Source organism: Drosophila sulfurigaster, chromosome 2R (genome assembly GCF_023558435.1).
Source record: "Drosophila sulfurigaster albostrigata strain 15112-1811.04 chromosome 2R, ASM2355843v2, whole genome shotgun sequence".
NCBI classification, from domain to species: Eukaryota; Metazoa; Arthropoda; class Insecta; order Diptera; family Drosophilidae; genus Drosophila; species Drosophila sulfurigaster.
Window position 1 is genome coordinate 23,755,773 of NC_084882.1, and position 26,904 is coordinate 23,782,676.

The window sequence follows — 26,904 nt, forward strand, 5'->3', positions numbered from 1 at the left end:
TCCGTCTGAGTTACGCATGTGCGTTAGTTAATTTGTATGGTTGCGCTAATTAAGCAAAGCAAAGAAGACTTACGCACTTTCTGGAGAACGACGGAAAGAGTAGTTCCCACTTCCATGTCATATAGTCATGATGGGAGAGCAGCCGACTGTAGCCGGGCGACATTCGTAACGCATCAGAGCTCAAAGAAACTACAGCTGAAGAGAGATTGCTAAGCAAACACACACAGATATAAACGATATATATGTGCTGATGTATGTATGTGTGCACACACACACAACACACACAGTCATATTTAGTCTCCAGAGTACCGAAATTTGTGCTCAAGGTCAAATTTCGAAACTGGGCATTCAACTTGATAATTTATTAAACGCGTTCGCATTCGTGTATAACTGGTGAAGGGTAAGTCAAAGCTTCGACATCGTCGACGCCGCGCAAGCGTACAGAACTTTGCTCAGATACAGATACAGATACAGATACAACATTTTTTGGGGTCTCCAAAGTGTATGTGTGTGTGTGTGTGACCAAATATAGAGCAAGAGATAGAGATGTGATGTGATGTGTGGCCGCATTATAAGAAAGATCGTTGTGCCGATAAGTCACTGAAGCTTTAAACAGTTTTTCGAGTTTTTCGGAGCAAAGCGCAGCGCAATTTTTAAAGCCATCATAAATTAACTTTTAATGATTTGATTGCTACTACAACAATGTATTGTTGCTGTATTGCTGTCACTGTTGTTGTTGTCCGCTCACATTGTTGCTCCTCCTCTGTTCAGTGGAACAAATCCTAAACTGGTAGCAAATTCGGTACTTTTTAATACTAATTGCAACCGGCATCGAGTGAGTTCCTTCAACCCAGCTGACTCAGAAACAACAACCACAGTCAGTCGTCAGTCAGTGTGCTAGTGTGCAGGTAACAAAAATAAAACGTGTTTCTTTCTGTTATTTTATCGCGAAATTTCAATTAACTACTAATGCACCGCCTCCGTCACACCGCCGCTCGTCCCTCTCAGTTTCGTCACTCCGCCTGCCTAGACAATGAAACCACACACTGAATATGTCGCATGTAAATTGTGTTATCGGCTTTTTTTTGTTTCCGATAAGCGCTACGAAATGATAGTATTTCCGAAGTTGAAGAGCACACTACACGACTAGAGATGACACATACTTGAAACTTCGAAGCACACGCTAGAATTTCAGCATACAAAGTTTACAAAAATTCCCTTTTCATTCTTCTATTTGTACCGAACTAACTAGAATTTTCCATTCAGAAAAGTAAACTATTAAAATTAGAGATGGAACTTTTTAACTTTAAAATAAAAAAAAAAATTGTTAATCCTATTTTGCAAGTTTTATTTCTAGATATTTTAACAAAGTTTGACTATAATCAAACTTAGTAGACATATGATCTATGAAACTTTAAACCAATTAGACATTTTCCCATATCAGAATTTTACATTCAGAAAAGTAAAATATAAATAAGAGATATAATATTGCTACAGCTTTAAAACACAGCATTAATAACTGTTTAAACTTCTATGTCAAAAAGGAAATCATTTCTAGTTATTATTACATTGCTTGACTATAATCAAATCTACAAGACATATGATTTAAGAACCTTTGAACCAATTAAAAAATTTACCAGACTACAATTTCAAAAAAACACGCATGTCGTGTCGTGTCACGATACCAATTCGTAAAGCACATACATGTGGACTAATAAGTGCTGGCTAGACGAAAAGACGAAAAGACGGGCTGGGCATTGGCTGGGCTTTGCTTTGCTTTGCTTCTAATCAGCAAATTGTTGAGAGCTTATGCGGGTGCCACATTTCGCAATGCTTTCAGTTTTTTCTTCTGGCTGGCACGAAAGCAACCATACACACTATAATGTACATATATCCAGTCATTCTCAGTTGTTTGTAGACGTTAACAGTCATCGAGTCACAACTGGCGTCAACATCATTCGGAAACTTGACTAAATCTCAACGCCAGACGCTAATTTGATATTTTAATGACTTTTTGTTTGCAAATTACGCGTCGCTGTCGCATGTAAGTTGACGTTACTATTGCTATTGCTATTGCTGTTCTTGTTGTTGTTGTTTTTGTTATTGTTATTGTTGTTGGTTTCGTTCTTGTTATAGCCGGGAAATGCAGCTGCATTTGGGGTTTTACCTTAGTTAGTCTGAATGAGTCGTAAATGTTGCACATAAATGCATCAAAAGTTTTGGTTTGGGTTTTGTTAAGTTAGTTAAAGAGTTGATAAATGTTTGTTTTATGTCTAACAAATATATTATGAGTTGAGCTAAATATGACATAATTGCAGTTTGATTATTTAATTCAGAAGTAAGGTTAGGTGCACTCGAAAAACCGCCAAATTTTATCATTGATGGTAACCCCACGTTGTAGTGATTCCCACTGTTATCAGAGCTACACACACTATCACCAATTACCGCCTATCAGAGACATCGCAATGAAATCTTTTTAATTGCGATAAATTTATTGTATTTTAGAAAGTACAATTTTTAATATTTTCAATAAGAACATAGATTATGGCTCTTAAATTTGAAGCAAAAATTAATAATATAAATAAGTCAAAAGAAATGAAACTCAAACGATTTGATAAATAAAGCACAAAATTGCGCATAGGATTTCATAGAATTTCAATTACGTCAGTAGTCCAATTGGAAACCCCAATCTATTCATTAACACACATTCATATATGTACACATATATGTATATGTATATTGTTGTATTTTCTGAAACATTCAGACAACTTTATGATACAAATTAAACAGACGCTTGACCCTGAAAAAGGTGTCTCTAAAATCGCTTATTAAAGGTCAGATTCACAGTCAACAATAACATGAAGTCCCTACACAATGTTTAGTATGCGTGTGGTCAAAAAAAAAAAACTCAATGTGAATGAGAAACAAAAACAAGAGCTAGACTCACGCACACCTCGTACCAAAAAAAGAAGAGTTGAAGTATAAAAGTTATGAACATTCTCAACGTGCAAATGAGTCAGCGAAATTATGCAAACAGAAGAGTCAGTCAAGTTAAAGCATTGAGAGAAAGAGAGGGAGCCAAAAAAACAGGGCGCAAAGAAGCAACCAAATTACGATCAAAGATGATCTGAGGTTGAGCGAAGTGAGGTGAAGTGACGTGAAGGAGAAGCAAAAGTGAGGTAACCCCAAATTAAGTAGTGGTGGTGGCTTTTACAATAAGGAATACACACAAGCATACATATGTACATATACTCAGATGCTCGAATGTACACGAACAGAAACTGAAAGGGGCAAAATAAAAAGACTACAGTCGGAAGTGATCAACAGCCAAGTACCCGGTACATGAAATTCATGAAGATAATAATCGAAAATTAAGATACAGGAGAAGATCGAATTTGTTTACTCAGTTGTAGATGCTTGAAATAAAATAATTACAGTATCTTATCCAAATTTGCGTTTACATGGCAAATGTATTTTATTGACTGTAAATCTGTCACATTAATGAATTGCACATTTCAAGTTTATAGTTTTAAAGGCATCAGTTGATTTGCTTAATGTTTCTTATTGGCTTAAAAATATTAACGATTGATTTTTGTTTGAGGAAAGGTATTCTATTATTTTAATTGCACATAGTAAACAATTGCATAAACGTCTTTCTGTATTTATGCTTCATAAAGTACGTAATTTTGCCACTAACTTGGCACACTCCACTCAAAGATTTAGTTGCCGAGTGGAAACAGCAAAGCGCAATCATGAAATAACCGTTGACAATGAACGTACAAATAGGCTGTGTAGTAAGTGCGAAGGGGACAGACGGATATGAAACAAAGACAAGGCGCAACAGGTAAATAATGTATGTACATATGAGCGTGTGTGTGTATGTGAAGATATGTACAACAGAAGGCGAAATAAGTGAAACAATTTCAAGAAAATAATGTATTAATAACAAAAGTGAAATAAAAAATAACTTAAAAATGCATGCAAGCAGACTTACAAAACAGCGGGACAAATGTTGTTGTTGCTATTTGATGTAGTTGTTGTTGTAGTTGTTGATATCGATAGCGATAAATTGTTGAACTTGAGCTTGGTTTGACTTTTGTTGTTTATTGTTGTTGTTGTTGCTGCAATTTATTCACTTGAATTTTTAGACACGTTCATAAAAGACGCAACGTAGATAATTTTACAATGAATAACTAGGATTTGGGGAGAGGGGAAAGGAAATGCACAGAACAAATTGCACAAGGATTAGCAAACGAATTACATTTGATACTAAAAGCATACGATATTCGAAAAACACGAGACGCACGTGGAATGCAATAAGAATGCCAAAAATGCGAAACACGAAGAAAGAAAAGGTCAGACAGATACAAGGAGGTGGGGAAATCGCGCGCGTGTTCACTTTTCTTCACTTTCAAAAGACCGACGGCAGACAGACAAAGAGACGACGACGACGACGAGTGTGACCGTACTCTTAAGGACAACGTAAAGCACGCGCGAACGATCGAGTGTGACCACCGAAGGTTACTTGATAGTACAACAAAAACACGCGCGAAATTGTATGGGAAAAGGATGCCGAAAAGCTTAAAGCGAAACACAGAAAGAAACAGAAAGAACGCGAGGCAAAACGAAACAAAGCACAACACAATAATTTTATATGTCAAAAACTTTGATGAAAAACGAAACCGAATTTTGACATCAAAAGCAAATTAAACAAATTTGTATAAATATGTTTTTCTTTATTATTATTGTCGTCACGCTATGTATTATTATTTGGCGCTTTTTTGGTGCAATTTTTTAAGTTGCTTGAACCTGTTGCTCTTGTTGTTTGATTGTATGATTTATATACTTTTATTTTTATTTTTGTTACTTCAATTAAATGGTTAAACATATACAATTGCCCACTGGCGGTTGTTGTTGTTGTTGCTATTTGCTTAAACAATTGAATCACACGCAACGGGTACACGCACACACACATGCAAAGAACACACACTAAGGCACACACGTACACTAGACGAGATGACGGCCGCAAATTTGTTTGTTTGCTAGCGCGTCTTCTTTTGAGCGGGGCGACGTCGTATTGGTTTCGTTGTCGGCACAACAATAAAATAATATGCATATATTTGTGTTATTTGGTTTTTGCAGTATGCAATTGCCGCTCTTTGTATGTTTCTGTTGATCAATCAACAATTACACTTCACGCACGATGTTGTTTCGGCATACGCAGTCTAAAAATTTGTTGAGCAGTCGCAAGTACCCAAAAAATTTGAATATGTTTCGCCGTCCGCACACGCACACACATGTGTACGTACAACAAATGTGTTGTTAATGAACAGTAAATACGGAGAGAATTAATGATCTAGCGATCGCAAACGAACCGATTGCAGAGCGACACTGTTCAGCTGTGAACCAGTCGAGCTGCTTAACATGACTGAATTCTGTTAGCGCTCAGCTGTTGCTGCTTTTAACAGACAGCTGTTATAGCGTCCGTTAATGTTCAAATTAATTTGGAGCCCATTCCGATTTTAAAAAGCGTATGACGGCTGCATTGGATTAAGAATGATGTAATTTATTTATCATTAAATGTGACATATTACTGAAAAATATTTAATTGCCGTAATTATTCAAATTCCACAGAAATACTGCATGTTAAGTGATCAGCTGATCCACACGCCGCTGTAGCAGGCAGCTTTTCACTAAGAGCAACTGGAGAAACGTTACAATTTGAAAAATGCTGATCGTTGCGACTTTTATTTTTAATTTATTATTAAACATCAGTATCTATTAAAATCTATATATGTCATTAATGCAATTATTTTTAATAGAGAAAACATGTGACTGTTTCACAAAGCATTATATGAGTCTAAGCTGATAATACCCTATAAAAATAGTGCAAAAATTTGATGATTAATAAAATCGCTGCTTAGAAATTGCCACATCGCTCATTTAAACAGGGCAGCGTCGGCATCCAATAAAGTTCAGATTTCCACATGCTCCATTCCAATTGTGATAGTCACATAGAATGGCAGCTGCCACTCACACGTGGCAATGGTAATAATAATTTAAGGCAAGACTTCATTAAGCAAGAATTAAATTGCCAACTGGCAGCCAATTTCTAAAAGTTGTTATTTAAATAAACAAAGCGCAGTTGAACAAAACGCCAGTGAAAAGCGAACGCGCTAAACGATTAAACGGAAAACGGGGCAACAAAATATAAAAAAATAGAACGAAACCAAATAAAACAACAAACGAGAAACTACTACTAAAATTTGATATTTATAGAAAAACTGTTGTGCGAACCGATTTCGAAAAAAAAAACAAATTAGAAATAAAAATATATAAAAAAAAACGAGCACGCATTCTGAAGGAGAGTCCAAAGTTCAGTTGGATATTGGGTAACTAGCATTTAAAGCTCTTCTTCATTCATTATTCATATCCAAACAACATTGTAATTGTGCTCTGCAAATGAAAATAAATGTATATGTGTGTGAGTGTGAGTGTATAAGTGTTTGCAATATATATTTTCGAATTCGCAATGTTTACTCGTTCGACCTTATAAACTTTTCGAAAATTCTCACAAAAATTCGTCAGATAGTTTAAATTAAAATGACAGAAAGAAAATGCATTAATATATTGGACGAAATATATATATGTGTGTGTGTCTGTGTGCTGAAGTGTGTGTGCTTGTCGAGTGTGTATTTGTCTATTTGTTTTTAATAAAACAAAACGAACCGCTAGACATTGTATTAAGACTAGTTGCGACAGTGGCGTCATCTACAGGGGGCACCTACAACTTACATTGTTGCAGCTTTTGCATACCAATTGCCAAATTTACGCTTATCGATTAATGTGATTATCGATTATTAGTGTTTTGATTTCACATTTCGAGGTATATTTTTTAAATATACCAAAATTGTATTTAGGAAATACTCATCAATGAATGTCCAATTGATTTCAATATACCCCGAAAATCCCCTGCTGTTGCAGCGACGCCACTGCAAAAATGTGCTGCAGCAGAAGCTGCAGCAGCGGCACATGTGAGAGATTTACTTAAATTAAATGTGCAGCAACAAAAAAAAGTGAACACATTTCGTGCACAGCACGAGGTCCCCAGGTTGAGGTTGTGAGATGCACTGTGCGATGCTGTGTGGGTGGACGATGGGTGTTGAGGGGAGAAAGGTGTGAGTGCAACGAGCATGCATTTGTATGTGCGGGCGTTGCCAGACTGCAATGCGAGTAATTTGCGAAATTTGCACTAAAATGTAAACAAAAAATTCGAATTTGCAAATATTTGCATGGGCCCCAAAAATATGCTTCAGCATTGCATTCGATTTTGTTGTCTTCATGCCTCGTTGTTGTTGTTTCTGCTGCTTCTGCTGCTGGTGCTTGCGGCATTAGTAGGCTGTGTAAGCGCCAGATCCGACCATCTCGCTCTCTCCCAGACAGAAAATCTTATGCGATTGACAGCTTTCAGAACAATTGAAAAAATACCAAACATCAAGTGAGAAAGAGAGAGAGAGAGATAGAACAATATAGCTAGTTTGGATTGCAAATGTTTGCGTTTCTTCACGTGTATGTGTGGGTGTTTCTATATGCTGAGAGTGTGCGAAAGTATCTTTTTAGCAGCCGCATGTAGAATTGTATTTTGTGAGATTTGCTTTGTTTTGCTGAAATCAAAACAACAAACAAAGCAAAGCAAACAAATAAACTTCATTTCAGACGTTGACCAAATGGAAATCTCCACTTCAATCTTCCAACTTACACTTTGCTACATAACTAAAGTTCAGAACATTTCAAATAAATCTCAGCACACTGTGCATAGTACTTAACAAAACAAAAAGCGCAATTTGATTGATTATGGTAAACTGCTTTGTTAACGATCAATGATCGTTTCACAAAATGCATTACAAATGATCAGAACGGGATGATAATAATGAATAAACTGCATAGAACTGAATATGGAATTTATTGCTGCGACTTCGATTTGAGCTCGTTGATCTTTTTAGTGATCTTTCACTGATCGAGTTCAACAGTTGTTTTGATCAGTAGAGAACAGCAGTCAAAACAAATGGTAGCGATTTGATCGTTTCCTAAATTATATTAATTAATTAATTTTCACTTTAATTTCATTATTTTTATAAAGTTCTTCTTAAAATTGATAAATAATTTCAATAAAGTTTATTGGTTTCATTTTCAATGTTATTGTCTAATGTTTTTATTTATTTATGAATCCAAAGTTTTCCAAATATTTATTCTTTTGTAGAACAGTTTATTTACAAGATCGTTATCAAAGCGTTTGAGAAAACAATTGCCAAAGTCGGACACTTTTTATGTAGGCTTAAGTTTCTGAGAATTTCATGACTATCGCCTAATAAGCGAAGCAGAACTTTTGCATAAATTATACAAAAAGTTGTGACCCTAAACTCTTTCCACAAAAAAAACCAAAAATAATTAAGAAGGAAATATATAAAAGACAATTTGGAATATTTTTTTTTTTTTTTTTGGGTATTAAGTTGCTCTCAGTAGGACATATTACTTTCCCGACTTGAAGAATATAATCGATTTTATTAAACATTTAGTATAGAGTTGAAAATAATTTTAATTAAAATTATTCTTAGAGTATCAAACATTCGTTCACGCTCCGCACTATTTTCTGAATTTGGATAGTTTTGTCGCTAGTGGCAACGAATGTTTTTTTACTATAATTTAAATAATTCCCAGAAGTATAATTATTACGTAGCTCACAAATACAATTAGGCGGCTGACAACAACAAAAATTATAACAAAAAACTCTGAATGTGTTTTTTTTTTGTTGTAGACCAAACACATAATAAATTATGAGCACGGGTTAACTACAAATTAACAAGACTAGAGCAAATCAACTAAAGAATTCAGCAAATTTATTGTCAAGGACAAATCAGTACAGAAAGAGGACGAGATGGAGAAAGAAAGGGAGGAGACGAAGTCTATGAACAACACGGATGTCGATGCTGATATGGATGTGAAGCCAGAGCAAGGTGAGTTCGGTGTCGGGATGTGATGCGAACGGTTGAGTGTCTGATTTGCATTTCAGTGCCACGCCTTGGCCTGCGTCACCTGCAGGCGTTGCTGCTTTTTCTGGGCCTGGTCGTAACCACGATACTGCAATTCAATGTGGGCGTGGCTGTGGTTGCCATGACAAATGCCACATCCTCTGATCCTGAGATACCCGTAAGTCGACTCTTTGTCACTATAAATTACATAGCGAGAAGCTAACTTTCTAAAACGTAACTATGACTCAAGACCAAAGCATAGCAAAAGTTTAAAAATGATGCAATAGCATATTTCTTTACTCAAGGCCCACAATTCAGATGAAATTCTTTATTCATAATTCTAGAAATAAGATTATTATATGCTGGTATTGAATGGGAAAACATTCTCAACTCAGCAACGTTTAAATTTGTTTTTCAAACTTAGAATTGTTATTTTCAAATTTAAGTTTTAATTACGAAGTTCTTGTTTAATACATTTGAAATAATTTTTCATTTGTTTAAAGAATGCAAAATTCTGAGATGAAGAATTTCATTCCTCTTCTGGTAAAGAAGGAAATCTTATCGTTAAGGTTTAAAATCATATTGATGGAAATCCTAGTTAATTTTGAATTTTGAAAAACCTAATAACTTATTTCAAGACGATTTTTTTAGGAACGTAAATACTTTTCCATTTTAAATATAAACTATTTAGTGTTTTAAAGAATCTATAAAATTCTTTCTTTTTAGCAACACTTTTTTCAATACTTCAGTTTTATTTAAAGAATATTTCTTTAGGAACGTAATATTAAAAATTGTATTTCATTTTTGAAGAATACTTTTTCATTTTTAAATATAAATTATTTAGTGTTTGTTCTTATAAATCCTATAATTCCTTTAAGTCCTTTCTTTTGAACAACGCTTTTTTGAATACTTTAAGAATTCTTGTTCCTTAGAATCCTTTAATTCCTTTCAATCCTTCTCCATATCTCTCGCTTACTTTCCCTTCTCCCACAGCACTACAACTGGACGGAACCACAGAAATCGTACATCCTCTCGAGCTTCTATTGGGGTTCCGCATTGACGCAATTTCCCGGCGGTTACCTCTGCAAGCGATTCGGGGCCAAGCTCGTGCTCTTCTGGGGCGTCATCGGCTCGGCACTGCTGACCTTGTGGACACCCCAAAGCATTTACGTGGCCAGCTGGCGAGCATATTGTGGCATCCGGTTTGTGCAGGGTCTGTGCCAGGGCGTCACATGGCCCTGCATCCATCAGCATCTGGCCAATTGGGCACCGGCCGTGGAGCGAACACGTCTTGGGGCCTTTGCCTACACCGGCTTCGATTGGGGCAATGTGATGGCCATGTACGGAGCGGGGATGTTGGCCAGCTCCGGCTGGGGTTGGCCAGGGATCAGTTACGTATCCGGTGGCATGGCATTGACCTGGTGTCTGCTCTGGCTGATCTTTGGCGCCAATCGAGCGAACGAGGCGCCGTGCATAGGCGAGGCGGAGAAGCTCTACATCATCGGGGACAATCAACGATGTGCTCGGCGAGAACGTCGCCTGGCAATTCCATGGCGAGGCATCTTCACATCGCCGCCCTTCTATGCGCTGCTCTGTGCCCGCTGTGCGGACACTTGGGGCTTGGCCACCATGCAGACGGAGTTGCCGGCTTATTTGAGCGGGGTTCTGGGACTGGAGATGCAGAAGAATGCTTTGTTCTCGGCGCTGCCTTTTCTGCTGATGTGGGGCATGTGTTATGTGTATCTGTTGATTGCGGACTTGTTGCTGCGACGCCGTTGCCTCAGCCTGACAGCGCTCCGCAAGACGTACAACAGCATTGCACTCTGGACACCGGCAGCCATCATGTTGGCCTTGGGCTTTGTGGACAAGACACAAAAGCCTCTGGCTTTGGCCCTGGTCACTCTCAGTGTGGGCGTCAGCAGTGCGGCGACAATTGGCAGCGAACTGAACACAATTGATCTATCGCCGGTGCATGCGAGCATTCTCTCGGGGATTCTGTGCACCTTCACCAATGTGGTGGCCATGCTGACGCCGCTGGTGGTCGGCGTTTTGGTCACAGATCAAACGGAGCGCAGCGAGTGGCAAGTTGTGTTCACCATTGTGGCCACTGTGCTCTTTGGTGGCAATGTGGTCTATCTCATTTGGGGCACGGCGGAGACGCAGCCATGGAATGACAGCGAATCGAGGCGGGAATCGTTGGACTTTGAGGATGCCAAACTAGAGATTGATGGCCATGCGAATGCCAATACGAATGCAAATAAAATACTTAATTAAATTTGTATATGTGTGTTCGATTTAACTTAATATACATTAGTTTATAATGTGAGTTAGGTCAGATTTATCATATAGTTAACGCTGCGAAGAACTGAATGCCAAATAACAACTTATTCAACTTTTTTGATTGCATTTTTTGCAATTCTTTTTTTACTTCTCTAACACCTTTTGTTGCTCAAGTTATGCTGTTTCCTAATAGTATTTAATTAATAACGTTTTTTAAATAAAATATATTTTCAGAAAATAACGACAAACATTTATTTCTTTACTTTGAACTTGTTGTGAAAATAAATCTTTGGCTTGTTTTCGCTGAAATTCAAAGCCAATTATTTATTGAATTTCCTTTTTATTTATTGAACTAAGTAAAATAATTTCTTTTGCTATTGTATTTAATATTTTGCGTAAAATTCTTAATAAAATATTGGCTTTGTCGCAATACTCGGAAAAATAAATAAGAAACTTGTGTTTAGAAAATGTTTTAATCCTTGTTTTATTTCGAATTTAACAGGATTTGTGGGGAAGACTTCTTGGCATGTTTTCTTTGAGTGTAAGCATTAGGCAAATGAATATAAATATTTTATTTTTATTTATGAAGTCGTAGATACTTTTGCACAAGTGACTACAAATATATGTTTTGCAAGGTTTTTAATCACAATTTATGGTTTTGCATTTTATTTATGCATCTGCAAGATATACGAGAGAAAACTGAGATGCTGTAAGCACGTTAAGCTCTGGCAGCAAGCAGTGCAGCAACAGCAACAACAACAACAACAAGCAAGGACAGCAAGGACAACGAGGCTTAGGCAAATCACTTGGGCGGCCATTCATTTTAGTGGCACTCAATCTCTACTCTGGTCACACCTGCGTTGTTCTGCCTCCTGTGGCAACAACTTCAACTCTAACGATGCTTGCATAAAGAAGACATAAAAAAAGACTCGAAACAATTGATTTTGCTTGGACAAAGTGGAAGTCTTAATGCTCTTTATCTTTGAAGCAGAGTTTTCGATTAACTTTGGCAAAGGTTTTTTTAAATATACCAAAAATACCGTAAATATGCCATATTTTAATTTTGAGGTGAAAATTGAAAATAGAAAAGTACACTATCTTAGATTATTGAGCATTAACAATTTATTTATTTTTGTAGTTTATTTTTTATTTTTCTGTAGACTTAAGAAAACTGTTCTTTATTTTTAAGAAGCTTTTCGATTATTAACTATACTATAGAATGATAAACTTTTGCAATTGTTTTTTAGGATATTCCAAATATACCGTAAATATACTGGATTTTAAGGAATTTCGGGTTAAATTAGAAAAATACACTCTCTTAGATTATTAAGCATTAAGAATTTTTTTATTTTCCTTTAGACTCAAGGAAACTATTCTTTATCTTTGAAAAGCTTTTCGATTATTAACTTTTCACGAGAATGGAATTATTTCAAAAATGTTTTTCGGATATGCTATCCCCAGGATTTTAATTGTATTCATAAAGTATAACAATGTTATATTATACAATAATATATCATGGATTTCCAACATAATCATAAAATATATAATTATAACTTTTTCTTCAGACATAAGAATAGTTATTATGTAATATCAAAAACTTTAACCAATTCCAATTTATTTATTATTACTATTCTTATGTCTGAAGAGAAAACTATAATTATATACTATATGATTAAGTTGGAAACGAATGTTTTCCCAATAATAACATAATCGATTCTATATTCCATATTTTCCAAAGAAATAATCTACTTTATAATTCATGACTTATTAAACAATGTTTCAAGAATTATTAATTGCAATTCAGTTTGATAAATAATTATTAATAAAGGGGGATTTTTCTCTCCTTATGATATCGAATCTAGATGCTCCAAAATTCATGACAAATTAAGGAATATTATATGATAGAGTATTGAAGCTGTGCTCGCTCACAAACAATCTGAGACAATAACTAAAACAGCAACAACAACAATAAAATAAAATAACAGCTGCTCACTTTCCGTTAGAGCAGCAAGGGGATGAGCAGTGGAGAGGGGAGGCGGTCATTTGGTGCGTTGCATATTTATAGGCGCATAAAATATTGTCGTTTATTTTTAATTTAATGACAAGAAATTTGTGCGCGCTTCCAGTGTGTAGAATGGACCTAGTCCCCATCCTATCTATCTCTACGACTCTGAGTACTCGCAATACTCACAATCGCATTCGCATTCGTTTTGTATTCGTATTCGTATTCGTTTTCGTACGCTCGTTGTCGTAATTTCCATTGGTAATGGCCTGTGGCAATTGCAATCTATCTCCGCATTTACGACAACAAAACAATTACAACAACAAATATCAAATGAGTGGAAAGGTGGATGTACTTTTCGAATGGGGAGGCGGGGAATGATGGGGATGGGAAAGCGATAATAACAGCCCTCGCAGCAAATACACGTGGTCAAAGAGAGCCCATCACTCAGCCAGGCAGCCGAGCAGGCAAGAGATGTCGCTATCTCTTTCTCTCTGTCTCTCAGTCTGTCTGCTTAGTGCGCTCGGCACGTTGATAAAACATTTCATTTCATTTCTTTTTATTTACAAAACGCACGCAGTGTCGCCGCATACCCTGTAATTTACAGGCTGTAGATGAATTCCCAAAATAACTAAAGTGTCGAAAAATTGTAGCATACTTTTAGGCCGACCGCAAAATTAATTGAGGAGCAATGCCAAGAAAAGAGAAGATCGATGAAGATGAAAGATTATTGTAAAAATAGTACAAAAAGACATGGCCTACAATTGGTATATAAACATTACAATATCAATAAATATTTAAAATAATACATATGCAAAATATTTAAAATAATAGAAAAGTGTTTTATTGTGACTTATAAAACAAATTAAATTTCTTTGATTTGAAACGTTTAATAAACTTAATGTAGATTATTTAGTCGGGCCAAAGCCAAAATTATGTATAATAAATATTTATTAAAACTATATCAAATGAATAAACAAAATCAATTGTTTTATTTATAAATTTAAATTTAAAATAATTTTAAAAATCTTTAAAAATATTGTAGAATTTTTAGTCACGTAGAAGTGCATATATGTATATAAGAAATTATGACAAAAATATGTAAAATTAAAAAAAAATATGTTTTAAAGCAATCGCGAAGAATTGGAAATTATAAATAATTTGAAGTGCAATTCACACTTTGATTTTGAAGAAAATAAAACAAAAATGTTCTTTTATAAAATTAAACGGATTTTAAGCAATTTAAAAATTTTCCAAAAATATAAATGAAAATGTTTCCATTATAAGGCAATGTGCCTTAAATTTAATTTGTTAATCTGTAGAAAAACGTAGCGAATTGCTTAAAGCTGATTAATCTAAAATAATAAAGGTTAAGAAATGTTTTTTTTATCTTTAACGTTAATAAAAGAAACCTAATTTGTTGTGTTTTTAACTTTGCATCTGTAATAACATAAGACACAATTTTTCATTTTGATTAGATTTTCCTTAGCTCCCATTTACAGGGTACTCCGCAGTCGACTAAAAGCTTGCTTGTAATGTACATGCGTTTTTTATTTGGCGTTATGTAAACGCTTCGCGTTGGTCATCATCAGCAGCAGCAACAGCAGCCGCAGCATTGCGAGCTTCATTTGAATTAAACGCCATCATTTTGGGTCATTATTTGGTTACGTGCGCTAAATGAGACGCGACGCAGTGTTGCGACCCCGCCCCGCCCCTCTGACACTGTGCCCCATGCCCCCGTCCAATGCCACACACTAACAGCCGCCCCATTAGCTGGCGTTTGAGTTACGTGCGTGAAGATTGCGTTATTTATAACAGACAGAGGCGGCAGTCTCTCGACCCTCTGTCCCCACCTCGCCTCGCCTGGCATATGTTTGCCGATGCTTTTAACAAAATTAAAGAGAACTTTAAAATGTTAACACCTTGTTGACGGCAGCGTTGAACGTTTGCGAGTGCCTGCATAATGCAACTCTCTGCCACGCCCCCGCCATGCTGCATGGTGCATGGTGCATGGGTGCATGACGCTGTCGGCGGCCTTAATTAAAAGCAAGCCCCCAACACTCCAACAACAACAGGAAAAAAATAAACTTTGGGCATCGCCTCTTACCAAAAAAGAAACAGAAGCAGTAGCGAACTTTAACTTTAACTTGAATTCAAACTGCAACGCAACTCAAACGAACTTGGGGCACACTCTCGTACATGTTGCACTTTTTTTTTTCGAAAGGGGGCATGCAACTTTTTGGCTGGATGGTTCTCCATCTCTCTCGCTCTCTGCACGACGCGTGCTTGCCGACCGTGGCAGCTTCTAATTAATGTGCGCTCAAAAGTTTGCACTGCAACAACAGTTGCAACACGGCGACGGCGATGCCAAGGTAAAAGTGGTGCTGGCTGCGACTAAAAAGGTAAAATGAAACACAAATGCCAAAAATGCTTGGCAATTTGGCCAACACAGCCAACAGCTCCCCCCCCCCTCCTCCCTCTCTCTCTCTTTTGCTGCTGCCAATCAAAAAAAGAAAATCTCAGCCGGCAATGAGAATCGTTTTCTATATTAAGTTAAAAAATTTCATTTACTGCATGTGCTTCAACTTGAATTGCTGCAACTCTTTCTCTCTCTCTCTCTTTCTGTCTGTCTCTCTTCGTATAAACTTTTAAATGAAATCACTGTAATACGTTTTTGACCAAAAAACCAAAAAGGCAAACTGTGAAAATGTCATCTTGGGGGTGTGGGGGGCGTGAACCGGAAATGTGAATCAGAAAAAGTTGTAAATGAAATTTTAATTGTTTTAACTGCTTCGTTATTGGCCAATTGGCCAGAAATGCACATCAAGCAACTTGGCCAACAACACTCCTCGACAAATGCTTCACAGCATCTTTGGGCACAAAACTTTGGCCTAATTCGATTTGCCAAGCAAACTGCATAAATGTTAAACTCATTAAGCTGACTTGCCTCTCAAATGAACTTAACTTGATTCAATTAATTTCTAAATAGTCAATTGAAGAAATTCGTTTGACATGCTCCAGTCAATTTAACACTTTTGAATTAAATGCAAATATGCATTTCACAAAAATATATAAAAGTAATTGGATTTAATTACAATAAATTATAAAATGATTTTATATTTTATTTTCAAATATACATTTTTGGTGAAAAGTGTGCATATTTTAATGAAAATAAATTGAAAATTCAATATTAAGTAAATGAATTTTAAGATTATCAAAACTTCATAAAATATTTTACTATAATAATTTAAGTACTAATGCATGTTTTTAATTAAATTATATTTAAATTTAAATTTTATGTAATTATTATAAACAAATATTAATACTAATTAAATTCCTATAACAATTAAAACAATAATAAGTGCAAGTGTTTTTATTAAAATTAAATTGAAACTAAATATTTTAATGTTATGTTGTTAATTCAAATAAATGCAATTTTAAAAAATTAATTTAATATGATAATCTTATTGAAAAGTGTTCATATGACTTTATACTAAAAATTACATAAAAAGTGAAAAAATGTGTATTTTTATTTTAATATAATTTATTTGAAATTGAAAAGTAATTGAAGTAAAAAATTCAATTTCAAATATGTAATATATTAAGATTTATAATTAAAACAAATTGTACATATTTTATTAAAATGAATTGAAAATTTCACATTAAATAATTGTTTCAAATAAATTAAATGTTAAGTAATGAATTATTATAATCTTCTTGAAAAGTTTCATTTTAAAAACGATTTTTCTATAAACACAAATATAAATAAATTACAAATTTATTAATTACAATATATAATTGATTTAAACAACCAATTCCATTCGCCAATAAATACAATTTTGAATAACATATTTCGAATTATAATATAATTAAAAAATTCAATCATTTTTATTGAAATTAAATTGCTAATTTAATATGATTTTAATGTTGATATATACGCAATTTTTTCATACTCTTCACTGCCTTTTTAACAACCGCAAACAATGTGTAATAATTAAAAGAACCAAGGTGAAAAGTGCTTTCTCAGCAGCAATTAAACAGTTGCCATCACTTTATACCAAGAAATATTAATTAAAATATATTTTTTTGCCGAATTGCGAAACATTTTTTTAATGCTCATGTTTAAGTTTACTGTCTTTTTTACTGGCAAGTAAACAAATTGTTTTAAAGGAAATTCTTGTTTTAAATTGCAAATTGTTGTATATATATATTTTTGTAAAGTCTAGTTAAATTTTAACAACATATCAAGCATTGACATAAACAAGGAAAACTGATCAGTGGCAGGAAAATTGTGCCACATCCTTTTTGAGGCCTGCAATTTTCTGCCAATTTTATTTGAGTTTGAAATGAAAGGAATATTTGTGGCATTCATGAACTCGAAAAAAATACTGAATATTTTATAACATTTGCCATTTGGCGTGGCATGGAGAGGCGGCTGCCAATTGGCGGCATTGTCAGCATTGTCAGCGTCACTCAAAGGCAACACAAAATGTAAGCAAGGATCTGAGAGAGAGAGAGAGAGAGGGGTGCATTGTACTATATGTAGTTGAAGGATTTAACGCAAGCGAGCATCAACAATGAATGTAATTCAATATGCAAATTGTTGACAACAATTTTCTACTTTTTCCTCGTCGCTGTTTTCCCCACATCAAATTTGCAATGCAACATCCAAGAGGATGTGGCAACTGCTTGCCAGGATTCCAGCTGCTGATTATGGATAGTTGTTATGGGATGTCATATCGCTAATATTGCGCCGCTAACCAAAATCCATTTGGATGGGGGGCATCAACATATTTTGTCATTAGTTTGGGTTTTGGGCATTGCAACATGGCAGCGCGGCAACCGCACAGCTTCAATTGCAAACGGCTTGACATTGATAATAATGTTGTTGATGGCCTTTTAGCGTGGGGAAGCGACGGCGGGGGGAGTGCTGAATGGATTGGTCAAGTGGACAAGTACAGTAGGAAACCACAAACGGAGAACGCTGCAAGATACCGTTGCTGCTGCTGCCCGTTGTTGCTGCCGCATCGTAATTAATTAGACTCGCAGGCATTTTATATGAAGAGAGAGAGAGTCCAGAGCTGTTCGTGTGTGTGTGTGTGTGTGTGTGTGCTGTGCACTAATTGAACATGAAACGGCATAGCAATGCCTTGTACCTCATCCTTGTGCTCAACAGCATCGTGGTAGCTAATCGTGCTGCACTTCTCCCTCTCTCTCTGTGACTCTCTCTCTCTCTTTGTGCCCCAAAAATTCATCAGCACGAATTGTGATGCAGTCTAAGTGCAGCTGACAGCACTTGAAAACTGCACAACGCACTTGAAGAGCTGCATGTTGCGCCTTAGGCATGGCAATCTTAGCTCCAGCTCCAGCTACGGCATTCGAGCATCCGAGCAGCATTCAGCAATCCAGTGTCGGTGTCATCCATCTAAATCAGTGCAAAACTCTGCCTCCAACCCACTCATCCACCCACCACACACACACACCATATATATATGACATATGTGTGGCGTGCGGTTTTGGGTTTAACTTTGACTCCACTCCACTCCATTGCCTGTGGCACTGTCTCTTCATCTGCCTGTGTCTCTGTCTCTGCCCCTGACTCTGGGTTTCGCATTCGTGTAGAAGATTTCAAATTAAATAAGCACAAATCAAATATTTTGCAATTTCTGTCACTGCATGCCATTGCCGGGCTATGTGTGGATGTGAAAATGAAAATGGAATTGCCAATGGGAATGGGTAACAGAGAATGGGAAATGGAAATGGCATTTGGGCATGGCCAAAGCCAACCCATGTCTAGTTGAGTTGAGTTGAGTCGACTCCGGTTTATTGTGGGTTGTTCGGTTCCTTCAGACATTGATTTATGTGGTTTCAGCTCTTCTTGGGACTGAGTTTATTTGTTGTGTTCGTGAGTGTGTTGTGTGTGTTGTCGGTTGCTTCGTTTATTGGCTGAAAAATTAAGTCGGTAGTGGCAAGTGTTGAATGTGCCGGCCGGAAGTGATGAGGCATCAAGATTATGGTTTCCTAGTTCCGCATTCACTCTCTCTCATTCTCTGATTTGCTGATGCTGATGTGTGTGCACAGTCAAGTTTTCATGGAATGCCAAAATGATGCTAATAGCTCATCAACTGCAATGCACACACAAACTAAACTAGCTAATCGAGCAGTTCAGGAGCAGAGCAGGATCAACTGCTCCAAAATTAAACACAAAACACTCATTAAAGTTACATACATATCTTTTAATTTACTCAACTGCAGCGGGTAAGTAGCATTTAACTATAACGAATTGGAATTAAACTTTAATTCACTGTTAAAGAAGAAATCACTTAGGTTTGCTTCTGGATTCATGAAGAACTTCAAATTAAACTTCAGTTATTATTAAATTACTAATTATTATTCTTATTTGAAAACTAATACATCTGATCTTCATATTTTGGTCATATTTTGTCTGAATATGTATTTTGATTCAAATAAATTTATTGCACAGCTATGCATAGAATCAAATCAGCTTTTAGTCATCGACATTTTCTGTTATCGATAGGCATATGTAACTTACTTTCGCTTCACAGAAGAACGCTTAACCTGATCATTCAAATTTAGAACAATAATATAATAAATTATATATAATTTAGAATAAGTAATATAATAAAATATAATAATGCTTGTATATTTAAAATTAGATTTTTGGCGATTTATTAATTGCTTGCAATTATCAATTATCGATATTTTATTAGAAACTGTAAGAATTGCACGCTGATGATTATGTAACCCTGGTTTTGGTAATTGAAGTGAAGTTTGGCAACAAGTTTTGCGCAAAAAGCACATGCTTCACTAATTAAGCTCCACTTAAATTGTATGGGTTGTATAAATAATCATTTTTAAATAATCAAAGAGGAAGACGTTTATTAAAGAATCACTTTAAGTGTTGTTTTGATCACTACAATAAGAGAAAAGTAAGCATATCGATTGTCAACGACAATAAAAATTGATAGCTTGACGCCAAGAAAACAAATGTAATTCGATGCTGTGACATAAACATTAAGACTGTTGAGAATTGTATTAAATTTCCATAACATTGCAGTTGATCGCATTTGGATTAAGAAGACGATACCGAAACAAGTTCTGCTCAACATTTAATCTCAGTAGCTGATCGAAGGACGAGCGTCGAGTGAATTGTGAAAAGCATCCCAAATGGCCCAAGCGACGCCAGCTGGTAAGTAAAGTGAAGGATGCGAAAGAGAGAGAGAGAGAGCGGAAGGGCTCTGCTGACTAGCTAATTAGCCAGCGAACGAGCAAAATTATGACAAATTAAAATGCAGCAGGGTTGAAAGAGGGGAAGCCCAAAAGGGACGAGGTACGACGTGTATAACAATGGCAGGTGGCCAGTGGACATTGGGAGAAGGCGATGGCGCGATGGCTGCGATGCCAACACATGCGCACACGTCCGTAATTACCCATGACCAGTGCAATAACAAAAGGCAGCCAAATGGTGGCCCAAAAAGGGTGACGAGACAAAAGCACGCGGAGTGTTGTTGTTGTTCGCCTGGCATCGTCAGCCATAGTAATGGTTATGAACATGGACATGCCAAATGGGGATTCAGATTGAGATGAGGTTGAGGTTGACGATGCGGGAGGTTTGTGGGGGTGTGCGTTCGTCACGGCCGTTTGTGGCTCATTGGTTCACGTTGGACGTTGGACGTTGAACGTGGCAAGAGCTGGGTAATTTTTCATGGGCGCCATCCGTGGCGCGTCCTCGTCCTCGGCCCACATAAATTAACCGAAACGTATTAATTCTTTTTATTTCTCAGGCCCGTCTCACACCTCACTTCAACTCGCCTCGCTTCGCGTCCTTTTTTATATGCGTGCAAAAATTTATGCTTGAATTAAATATGATGACCAAAAAAGCAGTCGCAGCAGCAGCGGCAGAAGCAGTCGACAATGTTGTGAGGCCTTTCAGTGTTCTCTTATTTACACATGTACAACACGGCGTATGCGCGTCGTAATGTACGACAGCGTGCACAATTAATCTTGCAACGTGTTTTATGTGCCTTCTTCTTCTACTACTACTTCTGCTGCTGCTTTCTTCTTCGAGTGGCAGCAACTGCCACTCTGAAACGAATGGCCAAGCCATCCAAACGCTGTGGCCATCATGCTGCGGCTGGGTTATAATTGAATTTTCATAGCCATTACCAGACGTCGACGATGATGACGACGACAACGACGACGATGACGATGCTGGCGACGCTACTCATCGTCCTTCTCATCGTTTCGTTTCTTGTCGTCGGCCATCCGGTCATTATTTAAATGTAACGACGCTTTATTATTACGGCAATCGAAAGCAAATGATTCCGGCTTTATAAATATAAATCAAATTAGAAGCACACAACACTCCAAACCCAAAGCAACAGCAGCCACATGTTGCACGGCCATTTGGTCAACGTGGCGCTCTCCTTCTTCTTCAGCTATGACAATATAAACAAGCACTTAACTAAAGCGACATTTAAAGCAATTTAATTCGAGCAGAGACAGCTATTTAATAAATGCTAATGAAGGCGTTGAAGCTACTTTTAACAAACTGTGTGCCAAACAACTGATTGAACAAAAAATTCATTGAAAGTCTTTTTAAGCAGCATGCAAAACTTACCGTTTACAAAAGTATCAAATTAAGCTGCAAAGAAAAGAAAATTTTTTATTAGATATTTTTCAATGTGGTAATTATATCAGTAATATTCTGTATGTTAACCGTAAATAATTCGAGAGTCTTAATGATGATAAACATACGAGATGATCTACATTTTATTTACTGATTGAAGTGACTTCGAAAAACTTAAACTTTGTTCTTATTTTCTTATGTACATCTATATATAATATATCCTAAAGCAGTCTCCTAGCTCTAAGCTACCTCCCTACCAATTTTCACTCAAATCTGTTCTGCCGTTCTTGATTTATAAGTGGTCAAACTTTATAGAATTTCTTTTATATATATAGATAGATATAGATCGAAGGCATCATAAATATTTAATATTATTTTCAATTCTAATTAGTTTGCTTTATTTGCTCTTTTTTAGATGAACTCAAAGTGGGTGACATTGTGTTTGCCAAGTCACGTGGTCATATAGCCTGGCCCGCCAAACTGATCGGCAGAGTCAACAAAACCGTGGCACGCGTCGAATACATTCTCCCAGAGGAGAAATGTGATGTGCTTTACAAGAATATTTGGCTGTATAACGATGCGAACAAAAAAACTGTTTATCACCAAAGAAAATTCCAGCTATGAAGCATTCGCAAATGCGATTTATTACACCGAACGTCAGCTTAACACTTTCCCCATCTATGATGATCAGCGTTTGCTGCTCCAAATGCTACAGCAACGCGACACTTTGTCGGTGGAGCCGCAATTCATTGCAGAGATCAACAAACTGCGCAGCTCTCTCACAAAGACAAGTCAAAACTATAATATTGCATTGCAGGCGTTTGCAGAGTTACTCGAGATGCCCCAAAGTCAGCTGATGCTCGTACGCAATCCCGAGGCTGTGGAGTCCATTGGGAAGTTGTGTCGCTTTGTCAACCCTGAGTCGAAAAATCAAATGGTTGTGGAGATAGTGCGAAACAAGGCAAAGCAGCTAATGCAACGCTTTGCGGCCGCATTTCCAAAACCGTATCGCAAGAATAACTTTCGTGATGAATACCGATTGCTCCGTGCGATTTACAGTCGTCACACAACAACGGTCACAACAATTGTCAAACAGTCGTCGACGACGGAAGCTAAGCAAACAATAAATATAAGCAAATAAATGCCTTGGATTGGTCTTGAGCCAATCATGTCAAGATACAAGTCAGGTGACAAATATGCTTTGTGTGCGGTGTGGTTCGGTGTGCTGTGCTGTGCTGTGCTGTGTGGCTGGCAGTCAAGATGTTGACGCCGGGCAAACACGAGATAAACAATCGATCAAAAAATTAGACAAATCATCGTGTGACTGTCGTTGTACAATAAACAAAAGCCAAATGTGTTCACACCGTGACAGACAGCTAGCTAGCTAGCAGGACGGGAGGGAAGGAGGAGTTGGTCAAGCAAACAAAATTTCACTTTGTGCAGCCTCAATGCGATGTGTTGGACTGACTGCCAAAAGGACACGGACACGGACAGGCCAGATGGAATAGTGGTGAAAGCAGGCACAGAGCAAAGGCAAATTCAATTTGAGCTGTCAAAAATCTAACCAATATTGGATGCGTATATGTGTACGTCTATGTGAAGAGGGGGGCGTGGCTGTCGTTGCTATCGTCGGGCACAATCGATTGAAAACATAAATGAAATTGACAGGCAGCATGCCAGGTGTCCAGCCACCGTTGCCTGACTTCACCTTTCCTCCGCTCCTTCGCTCACATTCTAGCATTCGGGTTCGCTTTGAAGTTTTGCGGTGGTCATCGGTTAGGCAGGAGTGTGGAGTGGGGAGGGAGGGGTTGGGGGTCACATCTGGTCGAAAGGTGTTCGAGTGTAAGTAAAGCATCAAATTAATTTGACATTTGCTTTGTCAGTGTCAGATCAACGCACAACAACAGTTTGCAGGTTCTTACTGCTCCATTGTCAACAATTACCATTGATAATGATATGTATGTAGAGGTCGAGAGTACAGTGTGTCCTGCCTCTGATTGGACACAACGTCGTCTAAGCTATTTGGCTTATTGACACTTGGCCAAGGGCCAAAGCTATTACACAAATTGCGCCCCCTATAAATCATTTTCTTTTTTTTTTTAGTAATTTACAAGCTTGCTTCAAAATTTGTCATTCTTCAAAATAAAAATAAATAAATATTAACATGCCCAAGATGACTGACCCACACACACTCCAATAATAATAATGTTATTTTTTAATTTACCTAAAATGCTGCCAACACATAAACAGACTTTGCTACTACTTCCAACTACCAGCATTATTATGACCAAAACAAAATAGCCACAGCAGTTGTGGGCGGGAGGCATTGAGTTTGGGTAGATTTGACAACATGACACAAATCGAAGCACTGTGGGCGTGAAGCACTTGATTTGCACATAATTTGTGGGGTCATAGAATTAGAAAGCGCATATTTTTTTATGAAAGACTAATCATTGATAGTAGTGGAAAATATTTAAATTATAGCAAGGCTATAGGCAAGCGAATTGAACGCCATTTCATATTAAATATTATCAAAAATATTAACAAATCTAATTAATACTCACTAATTGTTTTAGGAACAAATCAAAAGTATTGTGTAGTTTAAAAAAAATGAAAGAATTGTAACTAATTGCAATCTACATACATATGTATATTAATATAATTTCTGGAGCATATTAAGGAATGTTAATATTTCGATGTATTTACGCAGTGTATTATATTTAGGAACAACATATATGTATATAGCGCTATTGCAACATTAAAGAAACAAAATTTTTCTTCTAAGTCAGTTTATACTAATAAGACGACTAAAAGATGGAAAAAACGACCCTTAGAATTTAATAATGTAATAAGTTTTCTTATTTTTTTACCGGCGATCACTCAGAAGTTACGTTTCTTATCGATTTCCTTCTTTCGATAATTCCTGTTTTAGGTGTTGAGTAATAATGCGTAATGAATAATTTAAGTGTTGAGAAGTGCGCAACGGTAACTAAGTTGATGTGTTGTATAATGCATAAAGATGAACGGATAATAAAAGCAATTACAATATATGTAAATAAAAATGTAATTATAAAAAAATAGTTGATTAAGAAAAATCAAAGTAACATCATGTTAAATTATAAACAATGTAATTACAAACAAAAATAATAGCAATTTAAATTCAAAATGTTTTCAATAATGTTTAATTCCGAATCAGTACAATTTTTAGAAAATATGTATGTGTAAATATAATAGACTGTGCATTAGTGCTTTGCAAATAAATATAGAATTTACAAAAATACAGAATCAATATAATACCTAGAAATAATGTCATAAAATAATCGAATTTGAAAATTTGCTTGGTTACTTATTATACCGTAAATTTATGTTTCTCTTTGCGACGGTGAGTGAAAGCTATTATGTAATAAGCACCGCTACTTAGTGGCGGATTTTGTTTTTTATAGCAAACGTTCTGACCCAAGGGCGCTCGCTCAGGTAATGCATTAAGTCCCATGGCACAGACCAGAAGCTAAGGGGGCCGAGACCTGTTTGAAGTTCTTTGAATTTTGTGAATAGGTGTGTATGTGTGTGTGTGTGTTTGCATGCGTGTGAGTGTGTGTGTTCTCCCCTACTCTGCATAGTGAGGGAGAGTTTTGAAATATTTTTGAGTGGTCGTTGCTAATCTCATTAGGTTTTGCACTCAGCAAACTAATGAATTGATATTGTTTTCAGAATTGAAATTCATCAAATGAATTTGTTGACCCGCTGGCACAGTGGCCAAATAATTTATGTGACTTTCGATGCTGATGCTGATGTTGATGTTTATCTGCAGCTGAAGGTAAGGCGGAAAGTAGCTTATCGACAGCACAGCTCATGATATTTTTGCTGGCCGAAGCAAAACTGAAACGTAGTGATGAAAACCTTTTGATAAGCGAAGAATAACAGTTGACTTCTGTTGTGGAGACTGTGATTTATTTGGCTTTTAAAGCGCATTTTAAAGTGCTCAACCGTAAAAACAAACAGTTGAAAATTCTGCTGACTTTTATGTTCAGTCATAAAAAAAAATTGTATGTTTGTTGTTGCAGTTGTTGAAGTCGAGTCCCAGGCTCATATTTGCGCTAGCATTTTTTAATTTTTTTGATACTAATTAAAAATTGTATATTTATCAAAGTTAGAGCGTGACAGCAGAGGGCAAAGCAATTTGCCGAAATAACCGAAAACTAAAAACATATGCGGCAAAGCAAACGCATGTGCACAACATCCGGACGCACACATATTTTTGCGGGCAGAAAGATTTTTGTTGACAGAAGTTTACAATAAAACGAAAGTTTAATGCACAAGTTTTTGCCCCCGACGTTTTGCGGGCTTAGCTTTGAGGGGCAGCTTCCCTTCCCCTTCCTTCACCCCTTTGCAGCCGTCGCCTTGTCGTTGCCGCTTGCCGCGCTCTGTTTGCGCAACTTACAGCCAAAGTAAACTCATTACCAATGCAAACAAACAGGCGGTGAAACTTTTAAAAACCGCCCAGAAACTATTTGCGTGCACAGCGCCAAACCAAACCGAAGCAAACCAAACCAAACGAAATGAAAATCATTATAAAGCGAATAAAAAATAATTAAGTGCTTGCATTTCAATGCGAAGGGCATATTAAGCATACGACATGTGTGCCAACACAGCAACAAGCAGCCTCCCGATGCTGGATGCCCAAAAGGCACTCTGAACCTTTTGCATACCTTTGTGTTTATGCTTCTCTTATTTATTTATATGCTCGCTGGCCAAATATCCTATTTTTACCCTTCACTCACAACATGTGTGAATGTAACATATTCATTAGCAGGCACTGTCGAAACCCATTAAGTATGCACATAAAAATAGTTATGCCTTGTCTCGAGGTGGTTAAAGCACACTTTTATTTTATATTTAAAATGTACAAGCTGAGCAAAGAGAGATGAACCGAAAAAAGAGCA

At 36.6% G+C, this 26,904-nt stretch overlaps 2 protein-coding genes and 1 long non-coding RNA gene across 4 annotated transcripts in view; 2 read left to right on the top strand and 1 right to left on the bottom strand.

Annotated features, from left to right (window-relative positions):
• The window catches only part of LOC133837474 (polypyrimidine tract-binding protein 1), a 166,688-nt gene extending 162,025 nt beyond the window's left edge, over positions 1 to 4,663 (bottom strand). Inside the window, 1 exon segment of the mRNA XM_062268250.1 lies at positions 3,995 to 4,663. The gene's annotated coding sequence lies outside the window, so the exon portion shown is untranslated.
• LOC133837475 (putative inorganic phosphate cotransporter) lies at positions 1,929 to 11,488 on the top strand. 2 transcript variants are annotated; one of them, XM_062268252.1, is made up of 4 exons: positions 1,929 to 2,044; positions 8,816 to 9,014; positions 9,071 to 9,207; positions 10,023 to 11,488. In XM_062268252.1, the coding sequence occupies exons 2-4, from the start codon at positions 8,936 to 8,938 to the stop codon at positions 11,301 to 11,303; spliced, it is 1,497 nt and encodes a 498-aa protein (XP_062124236.1). In that variant the 5' UTR covers positions 1,929 to 2,044; positions 8,816 to 8,935; the 3' UTR covers positions 11,304 to 11,488. The 2 variants fall into 2 exon arrangements, with proteins under 2 accessions (XP_062124236.1, XP_062124235.1); XM_062268251.1 differs by lacking the exon at positions 1,929 to 2,044 and adding an exon at positions 6,134 to 6,392.
• A 13,737-nt stretch (positions 11,489 to 25,225) lies between these two features.
• Positions 25,226 to 26,291, top strand: LOC133838764 (uncharacterized). Its single transcript, XR_009893990.1, has 3 exons — positions 25,226 to 25,343; positions 25,405 to 25,516; positions 25,673 to 26,291. It is a non-coding gene; the product is annotated as an uncharacterized LOC133838764 (long non-coding RNA).
• The last annotated feature ends 613 nt before the right edge of the window (positions 26,292 to 26,904 follow it).

Coding starts and splice junctions, on each gene's coding strand:
- LOC133837475 (XM_062268252.1), top strand. CDS start 8,936: ATGGAGAAAGAAAGGGAGGAGACGAAGTCTATGAACAACACGGATGTC. Junction 9,015..9,070: donor GGATGTGAAGCCAGAGCAAG/GTGAGTTCGGTG, acceptor TTTGCATTTCAG/TGCCACGCCTTGGCCTGCGT. Junction 9,208..10,022: donor CCTCTGATCCTGAGATACCC/GTAAGTCGACTC, acceptor CTTCTCCCACAG/CACTACAACTGGACGGAACC.